The sequence below is a fragment of the Cynoglossus semilaevis genome, chromosome 15 (genome assembly GCF_000523025.1).
Source record: "Cynoglossus semilaevis isolate Cse_v1.0 chromosome 15, Cse_v1.0, whole genome shotgun sequence".
Taxonomy (NCBI): domain Eukaryota; kingdom Metazoa; phylum Chordata; class Actinopteri; order Pleuronectiformes; family Cynoglossidae; genus Cynoglossus; species Cynoglossus semilaevis.
The window spans coordinates 3,236,828-3,252,487 of NC_024321.1; the positions used below are offsets into that span (position 1 = coordinate 3,236,828).

Sequence of the window (15,660 nt, forward strand, 5' to 3'; positions counted from 1 at the left end):
CTCTCTCTCTTTGAGATAGGTATGCTCAATTTTGCTCTCTAAATCTCACCAGTTACGCAAGGAATCCTAATTGCCTTCTTCCTTTTCCTCCTGGCCCTGCAGTGTTAGTCAGCAGAAACGAGGGCTGGAAGGATTTGGCATCAAACTGTTCAAAATTAGCCTTCAGCCAAGCAGCAATCTGTTCATGTTTTTACACTCTCTTAACCGGAGTAATTGTTACCTGACTCGATATGTAAAATCGGAGGATGCAAAGGTCAATGTACGTGTACATTATTGTTACGAGATAGACAGTCAAAAAGCTAAAATCAATACAAAAGAGTGGTACTGAAAAGTAGAAGAGTTCATATTTCATGTTTTTACTAAAATTTTTAACTGCCGGTTAAATAAAATATTTAAAAATAGTTGACTCACAAACACAAAAAAAAAACATTGATTTTTTTTAATCTGTTTTAAATAATTGTTAGGTGTACAGAGTGGTACTGAAAAGTAATGAGTTCATATTTCATGTTTTACTAAAATTTTTAACTATATTTGACTAAATAAAACATTTAAAAATAGTTGACTCACAAATACAAAAAAACATTGATTTTTTTTAAATCTGTTTTAAATAATTGTTAGGTGTAAAGTTACTACTGTTGTTTCAACTATTCTAAACTACAACAAACGCAGCGATGATATTTCTAGTATAATGTAAGAGCTACTACAAACAACACTTGATTGATGGTTCCCCAGGTGGTGCATTCAGGGTTACATTTCCTCATTTGTTTTGGCTGCTCCAGTCTACGCACATTAAAACTCTAACCTGAACTCTCTGAAAAACGTTTTCTGAATTAAATAAATTCTACTTTATATCCATCACATATATTACGTTACATATTTTCTACTTTGATTATTGCCAAATCATCATCGGGCTGTGATAAAATTCAGTGTTTCCCTCCATGTCCATCATCAGGTTCAGAAATCTGCCGCCTCCAAACTAGAAATAGTGTTGAGTTGGAGTTATAAAGACCATAATCTGTCCTGACACCAGCATATTTTCCTTTTGCAGGAAAGTAACGAGTGCTATAAACTTTCATAAATTGAATAAAAATTCAGATTCTGTGCCATGATTTATTCATTGTAAAAATGCCGACAAGTTAAACAAAATGACTCAACATCTGAGAATAAGAATTTCACTCCAACTCAAACTGAATCTGACTAATTCAAAGACTGTTAAAGAGGACAGAGAGTTTCTACCACACCATTTTCACTGACTCTTTACGACTTCTTTGAGGAACGATGACAAGCTAGCATGACAATCATGATGGAATCCACTGAACTGACTTTTATGTAGTTTGTTATTTACCAACACAAGATTAAATACTTTATATATGTAAAAGTATTTTTATATATAAAATCATGTTACGACCTTTTGCAGTGCGACAATTCCGTAGCTTTCATAAGTAACTGACAATCGCCATCCCTTACTGACTCATCACCACCTGAGACATTTCTCTGTATTTTAATATCATTCTCTTGCCAAAATGTATAGACTGTTTTATGACGTCAATCTTTTAATGTATCTTTTGACCCTTGCCTCCGGTGGACATTGTTGTCTTTACTCTTTTTCAGTCAGATCAAATATCCTTTAGAAATAATTAAGGCAAAGCTGACTTTAAATTGCTGCGTAAAACGCATTCACGAAGAGAAACAGAGACTGACTGAAGGCCGACATTTAATCTGCACGATCTCCGTTACTGTGTGAAAGACCACGCGTAACATTAACCCTTCAAATCAAAAGACGTCGATATAGAAAGCATTCAAAACAATGACATTGTCGCCACCTGTCTCTGTCCGCTCACACGTACTGTCTACACACGTCGGCCATTTTCTCCTCTGCTGCTGTTTCGGGTTAGTGTCAAAGTGATGGTGATTGGTAGTGAACTCTCCCCTGTTACAAAGCTGCACCCTGGAAAACACGGCCATCTTCACCGGTGAGACGGATCATTCAAATCATACAAACAAAAGAAGTTCAAAATGAGGACCAAGAAACAGGGATGGTCCAGGGATGACCTGACAGACCCCAAAGGACAGGAGGGACAGATATTTCACGATCACACATGACAGAATACTTCTTAAAATACTCCCGGCCTTACAATTCTGGACCCTAGATAAACAAGATCATTTCACTGGGTAGGGCACCTGGTACACTTATCACATATGAGGAGTATTCACTGGAGTAACCCCTGAAGAAGGAGCAGCTGCAGCTCATTCCTCAGACCTTGTCGCTTAAGACATGTTTCTCTTTCTGGAACTGAAAAAAAAAAATCAAGAGCTAGGAACAGTTTTAGACGCCGTTTCCCTTTGAGGAACTATGAAAATAGTAACAGAAAACCAAAAGAAATGCCCTAAAAGGGACTTGTCAAATTAATGCCCTGGAACATACGTGTCAAACTCATTTTCACCAGGGGTCATATCGACAATACAGTTCGCCTTGAAGGGCCGGTTGAAAATGGAAGACTGACTGGATCAGGTACCAGTCCATAAGTCATTTGGTGCAAATATTGTTCATTGCTGTGTAATAAAAAAAAACATTTAATTTCCCAGGTTAAGAAACTCTGCTGCATGCACTTTACTAAATGCTTTTTAAGCTCCCACGGGCCACACAAAATGGCTTGGCGGGCCGCATTTGGCCCCCAGGCCTCGAGTTTGACACGTACGCCTTAGAATATTAATTAAATCAGAATGAAGGAGAAAAATAATCATTTTTAAATATATATATAATCTAAGGGGCAACAAGTTAATAACACTGACAGAATGAGTGGAAAAGTTATTAATGAGGGGATCCTCATGTTGAACAAAGACAGATGAGGTCAACTCGTAAATCAACTCCATGTCCAAATGACTTTCAGGATTAACTAAAAATAAACTTGACAGGGTGTGGACATGCAAGTGATTAAAACATTTTGCAGTGTTTGACATTCTAACCTCTGATCCATGTCACTGTTGTATGTGTGATTTCACAACACAACACTTACTTAAACTCTCAAATTCTAAATGGAAAAGTGACCTCATTGTATCTTGGTCAAAAATAAACACTGGGTCAGGACTTGTGGTCAGTGAAAAAAAAAAAAAAAAAAGAGCAAAAATACTGGATTTTGGGCCAAAAATCCTGTTCGAAAACACGACTGTTAGACAGATTCTGTTGGAGGCTGTGCAAGTTTTCTCTGAAACATTTTGACATTTGACATCGAACATTTGCTTTGGGTGAAAAATAATCCTTCTCTGTATTTATGTAGAGTATGATTTTCACTGACCTACTCAACACGTCTGAAATGACCGGAATGCTAAAAAAAAAAAAAGGAGGGGAAGAATGTAGACGACTTGTTTCTCAAAAATAGAGATGAAAGTGAGGAGGAGATGAAGGATAAGGAAACCATTAGTCAGTGAAAGCGCCTGCCTACAACAGCCTCAAGGACAGTCATTTTTCCTCCACTTCACTTTTGTCTACTGCAGGTCATTCCATCCAACCTGTACTTCTCCTCAAATTTAACTTTTCTTCAATCTCCTTCCACCATGTTCGGCATTTACCTCATTATTCTGTCAAACTCCATACTTCATTTTTTGTTTTGTTCTTTTCTTTGACTTGAATCCATTCTCTTCTGTGTAAGTACCTACTTATCCAAGACTGATGGGATTTTTGAGTGGGAATCCAGAGGAGTATTGAATCTTCTCTCGGGTTTTCACACACATATCTGTGCACATCTTTGTGTTCTGCCAATCACATCTCTGTCCTTCATAAGCTCTGTTCAGTATTACGTTGCTCAATTTCTTAAAATTCTTTGTTGTTTCTTAGTGTTTGAATCACAGATGATCAGAGTCGCCTGTGAAGGCAGCCAAACAGAATTGGATCAAAACGTGACAATCACACATTCACTCTGTTCACACACACACTGCCTAATGACCAGATACACTGTACGTATGTATATGTGCAGAGATGAGAGACTTCACGCAGCAGAACCTCCTGCAGCAGAAATATAATATGTTGCTTTGGTGACTGGGGTCGAACAAAACAGTGGCATAGCTTGTTAACATCAAATGTGTACTGAGCTTACTGCCTACACACACACACACACACACACACACATACCCAAACACAGGCACACACTAGGACTGTCACATTTCATCTGCAGCACCAATATCAGTTTTTAAATGGGGTTCAAAAAAAGTTCAACAGTTCACAGTTTGAACCCTGTGCCACTTGGACACGGACTGTTTCACCCATTAGACATTAATGCTGTAATTGAGCTAAACAGCTCTTCTGGGCAGGCAAACACAACAGCAGAGCCGAAAAAACAAGAAATTAAAAATGCATTGGTTTTTGTGGAATTGTTGCTCATTAGTTTACTATTGTGTAGAAAAACAACACCGGGGACCTCGACTTATATTGGAATTCCGTAGCTACAGTGCGACACAACTCCATTTTTATTATACTGTACATAAGTACGTCCGTCACTCATCTAGGCGAGCTCAGAAGAGTCTGACTTACACTTGGGAGTCTTTATGAAGGGTAGGAAAAAACAACACAAACCAAAGTAAGCAAATGTAGCTCAATCCGATGTTGACAAAGTCGTCTACCATGTGTAGCGTCACGTTTTATTTCTTCCCTCCACTCATTAACTAATTCCCGTGCAAAGTTTCTTTTAATGCTGTATGTTGGAACGGTAGATGCTGATTTTCATAATAAATTTATTGGAGACAGTGACGTAACCATGAAACGCTGTAGGTCCATTACGGTGTTTTGTTGTTAGCAAGTAAGCTAAAAATCAATCTTGTTTTTCATGAACGTTATCTATGCTGCTGATTAACTACAATGCTGATTTGACTTACTATAATCCCCGTGTGCCTTCGCATGCTGCTCACTCATTATGTGAGTGTCTGTAAAGGAAAAAACATGATTTCACGGTTGAAGATTTTTGTGCGTGTTCATTCAGCAGACACGTGACTAGCTGGCTCCCTGAATTTCTTCAAAGTGTGTCATGAGAAATTGATTTAAATGTGATTTGAGGAGAAAGTGACGGCCCTAACACACACACACTTAAGGACACAAACCAGACATAGAGACAGAGATAATTGTCAGGTCCACAGCAGTGACATTTTACCAAAGTCAAAGAAGGTCATTCGTGACTTGTTTTTATGTGAGCCTCTTTCTCCTCCTCACTGTACATGTCAAAGTTTCCACTGCATCTTTAGAGCTTCTGAGTTTACCATGAGTGTACATGTGCTTGTGCATTTATGCCTTAATGATGAACGTGCCCTTTTACATGTGTGGTTGCATGCATAAATTCTCCTGCGTGCCTACGTACATTTGTACAGTATATCTTCCTGCAGAGTTTGAATGCGCTCTTTTTTCCAAGTCTGTTTACATCTGATCTATCTCTGAGGTGCCACCTTTAGACCAGCAGAATTGGCAATGATGTGTTTGTAAAGCAGTTCCCGGTCTTCACTTCTTCAAAGGCTTAAAAGTTACTTCTCATCACATATACGCTGAGCCTTATTTTAGTAGTTTTAGTTGTCAAATTATCATTCCTATCTGTACTGGTCATGGTCAGAGATTACAAAAACACAGACAACGACCAATCACACTTACCCGCAGGTTAGAAAAACCTACTTTGAAGAGGAAATTAAGGAAAGCGGTGAAATAATCACCTACAGTGTTGTCTGTGAACATCCATCACGGTAAGACGATCGTCTTTGTGGTCCGGCTTTGACCTTAAATATTTGGAAAGAGGTCGTCTAACACTAGCGGCACTTATTTAATGACAAGGTAAAGAGATGTGTCAAGGTAATAACGCCGCAGAAATAACACTGCGCTAAAGCGATGCCAGTGACAATTCTCACTCGGGCTGAAGTGCTGAAATATTTTTCTTCTCTGTGGTTATGAGAGGCTCAATAACACAAATGCCAGGGTTAGAACCCAAGATAGTCATCACTAGTGCAGAAAAATACCTCCACTAAAGAAACATGAGTGGGGAAACTAAATGGGTGTAATTTCAAGGACAATTTCAATAAATGGTTTGAAAATACCTGGTTTTATCTCTTTAAATCAGAGTTGGATTAAATTGTAGTGTTTCTTTCTACTTGTACGACTTACACTTAGTAGAAAACCAAAGCTACTTCTTTTAGTCGTTAAAAAGCACAATATTCCGCCCGTTTAGAAAAAAGGTTTCTGCAAAGTCGTACATCTTGAATTCAAGAGATCAAATGTCAATAAGGTATCACTGCTTCATTAAAGTGATACTATGTTCTTGCTGCTAGCAAGTACGGGAGCTAATCTTAGCAGACAAATATAACACTAACATGTCTATTTCCTTTTTTTTAGGATAAAACATTTAGCTTCTATTATCTTAATACTGTGGTAAATGTCAAGGAACGATGTTCTGCTTTGCATAAAATTAATTCTTTTGTAATTTTTTTGTACGCGTTCTCCGGTCACACGACAGCACACTTCCCTTTCAAGCACAATCCCAACAGTGTGCACCTTCACGTGTTTGAAGGCCTCTGCCTGTACACAGTAAACACACAGGAGTGTGTACCATGCGAATACAGCATGTGAGTGACAGTGTATGCCGCATCAACCTTGCTCGGTTTCCCAGAAGGCCAGGGTCGTTGCCAGCTGGCTGTCTCTTTGGCAGACAGCGCCGCAGTCATTATATAAAAAGGTCAACTGCCCGCACACTGGAGGAACTTGGAGATGAGAATATCACCCAGTGACCTAGAACTGAAGCCTAAATATTGGTTACCCTGACATGTGCTACTTGGCACAGCATCAGTGAATCAAACCTCCAACACAAAATTGTTACCATGAGATGGGTACAGTAGATAGGCGTGACTTGCGGAGGTTGTTCGAGAACAGCAAGCTCATTGTGGTTTTCGCTTATTAGCTAAGACCCGTCTGCTACAGCAATAACGCCGCTGCTCCTTAAGTGTATTACATCATCGCCGGAGCCACGATAACAGTGCAGAACTTTTCATTAAACTATGGCGTTTCTTCAGCAGTTACGAAACCACGAGTGGCGACTGAAGCTTTCCTCGCAGCCGTGTCAACAACACGAAAAAATACATCACTGGTTTCTAAGGCTGTCACTTCAATATTTGAATCTGTTTGGACGGGGAGAACAGTTAACGATACAGCCTTGAGAATTTGAAATAAGCCACAACTCTGCGTCAGATCCTTCGATCAGTTGAAAAATACCAAAACAGGTAACATACTCTAGCAAAAAATTGTGTCTCTATGAGGCCAACATTTCAAACGCCATCTACCAGACCTGATTCAACGCCAGGTAATATTAATAACATTGCTGACTATTACGTTTCTTCACACACTTTTATCTTCGATTACGTTTCTGTAGCTGACCGCATGGGCTCACATTATGGTCAACCATTTCTACAAAAGCCTGATTTACGACAACAAGCTTCACAATCATTTGTGAACATATTTTGCATGTTTCAGATCATGTTGACTCTCATTTGAGCCCATGTAAACAACAAGATTCTTTGGAAATGTGTTGGGGTAAAAGCTCAGACCGCAAATGAAGGCAAGCTGAGCCAAAACTGAACAAAACGAAAAAAAAAAAAAATCTTCTCAGCGATTATAGAGTGTTTAGGATCCAGTCAAACAGTGACAGATTTGTGTGGTCGCAGCTGAGCTGGACAACAGCATCCACGAGCTTCAAAAGACAACTGAATATGAGGACACTGCACTCAAACAGCAGGCATGGACTCTAGAACAAACCTACACACAAAACACAAGGAAAATGACACATACAATGTTTGAAATTGACCAAACATATAACAGCTCCATATTGGATTTAAGAGCATAGTACTTAAAGTTCAGATCTGGGTTAAATACATCCATCATAACAGAATGAAAATGACACATACAATGTACGAAATTGACCAAACATACAAAGTTCAAGCCCAGGTCAGATCTGGGTTAAATACATCCATCATAAACTTTTGCATAAACCAGTCCAAATCTGATCGGGATAAATATGTTGTCATAATAGGTTTAAAAAAAAAAAAAACAGATTCAGACCAGATAAGTTGGTTCAGACTCGGCCGGAAAACAGATCTGAACTCATAACCAGTTTAATGGGTGGAAATTGGAGCTAGATCTTGATCTTCATGTGTCCCATATCTGTGCTATTGGAGGCAGCCATCAGGATAGATCCATTATGTTTCTGGAATGATTTTTTTTTAAATGTCTCCAAATCAGATTTAAGGGGGGAAAAATCATTGGTTCTTCTAAATTACTTAAAAAACTGGATCTATATCAGTTTGGGCTGGATAAGCAATTTCATGAACATGTCCAAAGCTTATCTGTGCACGATAAGCTCCTTCAAAATTAATCCAAAGTGTGTTTGTTTTTTCAAGACTGGTTCCAAAACAGATCTGGGTCAGATGAATTCCCTAGTTTGGAGTTACAGCATTGGTGGGCCACATGGTGGGCTCTGACTTGTTTTGTTCAATCCTGCTGTGGAGGTCAATCTAGACTAATATTTGTACATCCATTACACATACATTTAATCAGACTGACCTGTCAAAATCCATCCAACATGCTAACATGTAAACTGTTAAGTCAGTGTTTACACCTGAAAATACAAACATCAAATACAAACATCACGATACAGACTGGTATTTCACAGCCAAGGGTGCGGTTGGCTACAAAGTACGTAATCAAATCATTCTGGCAAAGTAAAAGGTGAGTGTGTCCAAACGAGATGATGATCGATGGAGAGAAAATTCAGCTGAGGCATGATAGATATGCGTCATTGATCGCAGAGTGGGAGAATTCAGTGATTTATAATTACAATTAAAAACGTTATTCTTCGAATTGGCCAAAAAGTGAACCCGGGTCTTCCTGGTAGCAGGTGAGAATTCTACCACTGAATCACCAATACATCACCCAAGCAGATAAGATAAGATAAGATACTTATTTAACACAATGGAAATCATCTCCCGGGTAGCAGGTGAGACTTCTACCACTGATTCACCAATACACCACCCAAGCAGATAAGAAGTACTTATTTAACACAATGGAAATCATCTGATTCCTATCAATGGCTGCGAAATCCAGGCATCTCTACATGATGTTATTGTGGACAAATTCAGATATATATCAGGTCTAGGTTACAGCATTAACTCCCACCTGTTAACCAGCAGATGGTGCAACAGTTTGGACTCTCCAGCTTTAAAAAAAAAAAAAAACAACCAACATTCGAGCGTGTTCAGGTTTGTGCGTGTGTGTGTTCATTCCCCGTTGGGCAGGTGTGAATTGGACTCCAGAGAAAAGCCGCTCCTGTTTTCCAATTCATTTAAGCCTGCCTCGTTAATTCTGTTAAGACTCCCCACCTAAGAAACCCTCCACTCAAATTAGATGCAAATGAGGTCTCAAGTGGCTCCCAAGGAAGGACTTTACAAAGCTGACTGGCCTGAGGTAATCTGCGGGACTTGTGCACCAGTGTGTGTGTGTGTGATGAGTGAGGAGCTGAGACCGTCGCTTGTTTTTCTCTTGTTAACCTTTCCAAATGCTCTGTTTACAAAAGTGGAGAAAATGGGGATTTCAAGGAGATTCATTCTGCACTTATGACAGGTGGACTGTGGCTATGAATATTCAAGCTCCCCGTTCGCTTCCAACAGCAACAGAGGTTGAACTCGAACACAGTCATGCGCCGTGTGTAATTAACAAAATAAGTAGGAACTGCCTCTTAACTTTTAAATGACCATGCATCATGCTTTACAGCGCCAGTCATTTTCCATTTTGAATCGCTTCCATCTCGGCAGCCATGGAAAACTCTCAGTGTGTATGTTTTCTGTTTTCTCTATTAGTGCATCCTTAACTTATTTATTCACCAAGCCTTGACTGTTTTTTCAACTGCTGCACTGAATTTCCCATGACCTGTATCTCGTATACTTGTTCACTTAAGCGTGATTCTCTACATTTGGTTTCAGTAACCTGCATAGAGTCTCAATGACTTTGATTCGCTACATGTGGCTCAGGACTGATAAAGGGAGCAGAGTAGTAGCTGAAAAAGATTTTCCACGGAAGATAAGTTAAAAGAGAAGGGATTGTGCCTTTACTTGAACAGCATGTGTCCCTGGGTGTTGTTGGATCGTTTTCCCGCGGTGAGAAAACTGTACTTTATCTGAATTCATCCCTGCATAGTTACTGTAAGGTTGTTAAGAAATACAACTGACAATGACGACAATCTCTTTACAGATACAGTTAATATTAGCCTGGTCAAGTCATGTCCTGTTCCCTGGTCTATGCTAACCAACGTGGTAGGTTATTTTAACTTGTGCCCATTAAACAGCAAGAAGATCAGTGTGATAGGATTATGGGTTGGATGAGTGTGGATAAGTTGTAAATTTAAACTTCAACAAAAACATGAAAAATCTTAAAGCCAGAACACAAGAAGTTCAGGAGTGGGTTCAAGGTTCCTTGAAGAGGTTTGACCTCTAATTCAAGATGGTTCTTCAGTTCTTACTTGACTGCAGGAAAATCCTGGAGCTGGATGAACTGCATTGTTCATCCTAATTGCTCTTTTTCTGTTGTTCAAGACTTGGAAAATGCCAGAACTTTGTCACAAGTCCATCAGAACTACAAAAGATACTTGGACGAGGGTGAAACATTGCCAAGAACAGGCACCAGTCCGGTCGTCTACTTATAAATAAACATAATACCATAATGACTAAGGTACCAGCACCAGTTTGAAAAAAAAAAAAAGTCAAAATAAGAGAACAGCAAATTCCATATAATGTAAGTATGTATAATGTCCTTGGAATACTGCATACTGGTACTCATTATTCTAAAGGTGTCTAAAAACAAAAGAACTCACGGGGTGTGATCAGCGAACTTAGGAAAAGGGAAGAAAATCTCTAGCTACAGAGTGAACTGGCTGGCTCTGACTGAACAACAAATTACCACTTCAGCTGACAATTAGAACAGATCAGCTTTAAACTCTTCCAAAGACCACATTTGTAATCCACCAGTGTAAAAGCATCATTCAGGCAGACAATATCACGTACGACTGGTCCAGACTCTTCTCCTCCATCAGTCGTTTTAACTGTTATTGTAGAAAAAGGAGCTACGCCAAAGTGACAAAACACAGGCCATTTAACAATTGCTAATAGATCCATGCAAATCATTAACAAAGAATGTGTAAAGAGTTTAAAACGAATGTCATGCCAGACCATGTTGTGAAATATCAGCCGTCGAAAGGAACTTTTGCCAACAAACTTGGCAACCAGGGCTACTGGAATCTGTCATCCACATGAGTTTGGTCCCTTGTGTTAATGACTCTCATTTCTCTTTTTCCCAAAAAAGAAAAAAAAAAGCCATGTGCCGTAGCATTTAGATCTGCAATCACTTTCTATTCTAATGTTTCTCATCTAAAAAATCCCTTAAAATATCTGCAGGGAGATGGAGAGATGAAAGAAGGCGAGAGGAGAAGAGAAACGGGTGGAGGAGAAGAAGAAGAAAGTCCGGGCCAAAGTCACAGCTGAAACAAAGATCCGGATACATTTGGGAAGGACAAACACACACTTTCTAAAGTGAAGGCTTTAGAAACTGCTCCCCTAAAATATGAAACCCCAGGGAACCCAGAGAGAAGCAGGGTGACCTCCACACCTCCCCTCTTATCCTGGCCCGCCATCACAGCCCGCTCTAATTATTTATTTTCTTTGGGTGTAAATGTCTTGTGGGGATTCCTGTGTCAACGCCAACAGATCCTGTGAGGCCACAGCAGCCCGGTGGGATGGAAGAAGAGCAGTGTTTGTTGTTCACACCGGGCAAAGAACAGAATCGACTTTGCACAAGCAAAATGAAAGCAGAAACACAGTCATAAAAGAGTGCATTTTCAGGGAGAAATCATCCATCTATAGCTGTAGTTTTGACTTCTTAGATTTACACAAAAACTGCTCTAACACACACACACACACACACTCACACTCACAGGCACCCTTCAGTGGATCCCACTGATTGTGTTTGTTGTCTCAGGCCCTGGTCTGTTGTTGATCCCCTGCGGGGACTTTTGGCTGCTGTGTTGTCATGCATAATGGCTTCCATACCTTCACAGCAAAGGTGTGTCCGTCTGTGTGTTTGTGATTGCATGTGTGTGGCTGCAGGGATGTAAAAGTGTGTCAAGATCAGGCCAGAGGTGGCAGCGGCAGCAACATCTGTCAGAGGCCATTCTCCGCCTTAGGAGTGAATATCATTATATGTGTATATATATGTAAGCCAATGTTTGGTTCAGGAAACATGAAACGTTCTTAGGGACTTTCTGCATGACTCACTGAAACAAATGTTAAAACAGTGGTAGGACAAAAGGTTGTAAAAAGATTTAATGAGCTTAACTTCTCCTTAACTTTAACAAGTACTTGAACAGAATGTGCTGTACGTGAGCTCTGTTTTCCTTAACTGCCTTCTTTCTTTAGGGTCATTGGTAGGGTCAGAAATCACTGGTAACCTGGGGCAAAATTCCTCTATAATATCTGAAATTGCTCTGAAGATTTTCATAGAGGGTACTTTCCCTCTTTGAAGAAATATATACCTAGGTTTTGTAAAGACCAACTGATGAATTATCAGATTTGCTGATAATTCATCAGATTTTCCACTAGGAGCAGCTTTTGTCCAGGGAGACTTAGAAAAGTACAAATCTATAAGCGATGTGTTTGCTCACAATTGGTCAAATGATTGGTCAAAAAGTTGGTTTTCAAAAAAGTATAAGCCGACAAAAGTCAACAATTAGCTAAAAGACAACAGACATAAAACATTAGCTTTACGAAGCCAGAAACTTGAATTTTAATCTTGAAGAAATTAGGTAAAGGAACCAAAGGACAATCTACGACTGAACTAAACAACCAAGGTTTGCCAAATACACAGTACAGCTGTATAATAATAAATACAACTTGACTACTAATAGAATTAGCCAACAAAAAATAATCAAAATGCATGTGGTGTAAAAACAAACTCAGCTTTGATAAAAAGGAGAACAACTGTGAGCTCGTTTCTTCATGACTCAACACAGCTGTGGTCAACACAGTGATTCAGCAGAGATTTTACATCAAAATTCTCTTTTGCAATGCATCACAACCTGTACTTGGGGATTAGCTGGAATCAGACCGACAAATACCCTAGCACTGCGTACCTCTACCCCCAGCTGAGGCAAAACTGACCCCTCTAAAGTAGTTATTTACCTATTTAACTGCTTTTAATTTGTTTTTGACAAGTTGGTCAAAAAAAGCAAACAAGAGGAAAAAAAACTTTTATTTCCCTCAAGATACTATAAAAACAGAATTAGACAATTATAAGTTACCACTACATCAAAATGCACCACATGTTAAACTTTATGTATATATATATATATATATATATATAGTAACGGTCTGTTACCAAAGCAATTTGTAAGAGTTATAGTTTGATAGTTTGTGTTTAAAAGTATAAGTTTATGCAATTTGTAAGAGTTATAGTTTGTGTTTAAAAGTATAAGTTTATATAAGTTCCTCTGCTTTTATTCCCAGTTTTACTGGTGAAACTAAATCTTTTTTTCTCATCCAGAATGACACTGACGAACGTTGTCTTGAAAATAAAAAACGAGCTCTTTTCTTTGTAGCGCTCACTGCCTGCAGCTCTGAGCTGACATTTCTTTCAACTTTATCACACCAAACGTAAAATGATAACTTAATAGTAATCGTCCGCCACAAAGGATTATGGTCGACTTCATTCAAGGCAGGTGAATGGAGGCTTTTGGTTTAGGTTTCTGTTGATAGTGAAATATCAAAACATGCCATTTATTCTGTCTGCAGACACCGTTTGATTCACGTTTCAAAGGCTGCTGTGTGGAAAAGTAAAGGCTCATCCACGGGTCACATGTCACTTAGTGATAATGATTCGATGCCCACTTACAGTCGCTCAGCGTTCCTCGGTATTCCTTTCGGAACAGCCTTCAATCCCAGATTCTGACAGTCCACATGAGACCCGGAGCAGCTGCACTTGTGTGGGCATCCATTCACCAGCGCGACGCACACCAGCAGCGCCCAAACCAGAGCCCAGAGCCGGCAGAGCGCAGCCGGACTCCCCGGTCCGCTCACAGACATCATATCCACTGCAAGCACTCCCAGACAAAGATGATGTAAATATCCGTGGATCAGGAGTTGCAAAGATGTGAAAGCAGGGATTCCACCTCAAAACTCCAAAAGGTGTTGGTGGATAAAGTTCTCCAAAACTTTCTCCTAGGAGACCAAAAACCGTCAGACGCTCCTTAAAACACTCCAATGCCCTTGAAGCAGAGGACATACATTAATAATCTGGGATGCGACTGTTGCAAACGGCACGGTTTTTCTACCAAAGCATCCGAGCGTGCGTCACTCAGCTGGATGCGTAAAAAGTCAAATGCGCCCCATTCACAAGAAGTTCTCCGCAGAGTTCCCAAGGTGAAGAAAGAGGAGCTCAGCTGGGCTGTAACCTCCTTCCTGGGAACATCCCCTTCCAAAAAGTGAAAGTTTCAGAGGAGTTGGAATTAGGGAAGAAAAAAGAAAAAAAAAAAGTTGAGAGCAGAGGCGCAACACAGACTGGTGAACCAGGAGGTTGTGCGAGAGGCAGATTTTGGTTTCTCACTCAAAAAAAAACCTCCCTCTCCCTCACTCCCTCCCTCTCTCTCCCTCTGTTGATGTCACCAGAAAAGTGAGCAAGCGCTCCAAACTTTCACTTGTCCCTTATCTCACCACAGCAGCAGAGACAATGTCTTTATGAACTTTATGTCTTCCAAACATGGACGAGAATAAAACTGCAAACTCGGAAGGTCACCCAGAACTGCCTTTATTTCTGGACACCTTTTTTCCAGTTGTGGCAGCTTTTCCTATGTTATTATAGCTCCCATTTATCATGGTAATGATCTGCACAGGGTTCATTCATTTTCGTCAGAGCCAGGAGCCATTTTTGGGAAGCGAACTCATTGATTAATGATTCAACAGCCAGAGGGTGACACCAAAATGCAGATGTTCAGTCTGAGCTGCACTCCTTATGCTTTGTATAGACTCACAGACATGTTTTTTTTTTTCCTTTGGCACATGACACAAACTACAAACTGGATGAAGCAAGTGCCAAAAGTGGAAAAAAGAGAAAAATATCGAATTATTTTCCTACCTTACTACTGCTGTTAATGTTCCTGCTCGTCTGTCTCAGATTTCCAAACATTTCCTCCAGGTCAGACTTCCAGCAGTGGAGAGGAGACTTCTGCTCCATGTTGCGTTGTCGCTGCTGCCCTCTATTGACCGAGTGAAGAACTGCCATTATCTCGCCCAAACTGACTGCAGGTACAGAGGTCATCGACATAAGACATCGTTTTATTTTGAACGTTTTTAATTCTTTCTTCATCTATAGAACAGAAAATGTATGATTTTTAACATGAAGAAAACCTCAATGACACAACAGTGATGAAAGTTCATTTTTTAATAATTATTTTCATTTACATTTGCTTCATAAGGATGAAATAATCAAACTGTTTCACCCCACCAGTTCCTTTGCAGCAGTGGTAGTGTTATTATTTCTTAAAGAATGTATTGCCCTGTTGGAATAAAATTCCCAAGTGACTAATTCCCTGCAGACTTTCTTTAAGG

The 15,660-nt window shown here is 39.7% G+C and overlaps 1 protein-coding gene across 1 annotated transcript in view; it reads right to left on the reverse strand.

The window, feature by feature from the left end:
• slit3 (slit homolog 3 (Drosophila)) overlaps window positions 1-15,167 on the reverse strand; it is a 232,868-nt gene extending 217,701 nt beyond the window's left edge. The window contains exon 1 of the mRNA XM_008326546.3: window positions 13,949-15,167. Within this exon, the coding sequence (XP_008324768.2) occupies window positions 13,949-14,142 (194 nt within the window). The 5' untranslated portion in view covers window positions 14,143-15,167. The remainder of the gene's footprint in view (window positions 1-13,948) is intronic.
• Between the last annotated feature and the right edge of the window lie 493 nt (window positions 15,168-15,660).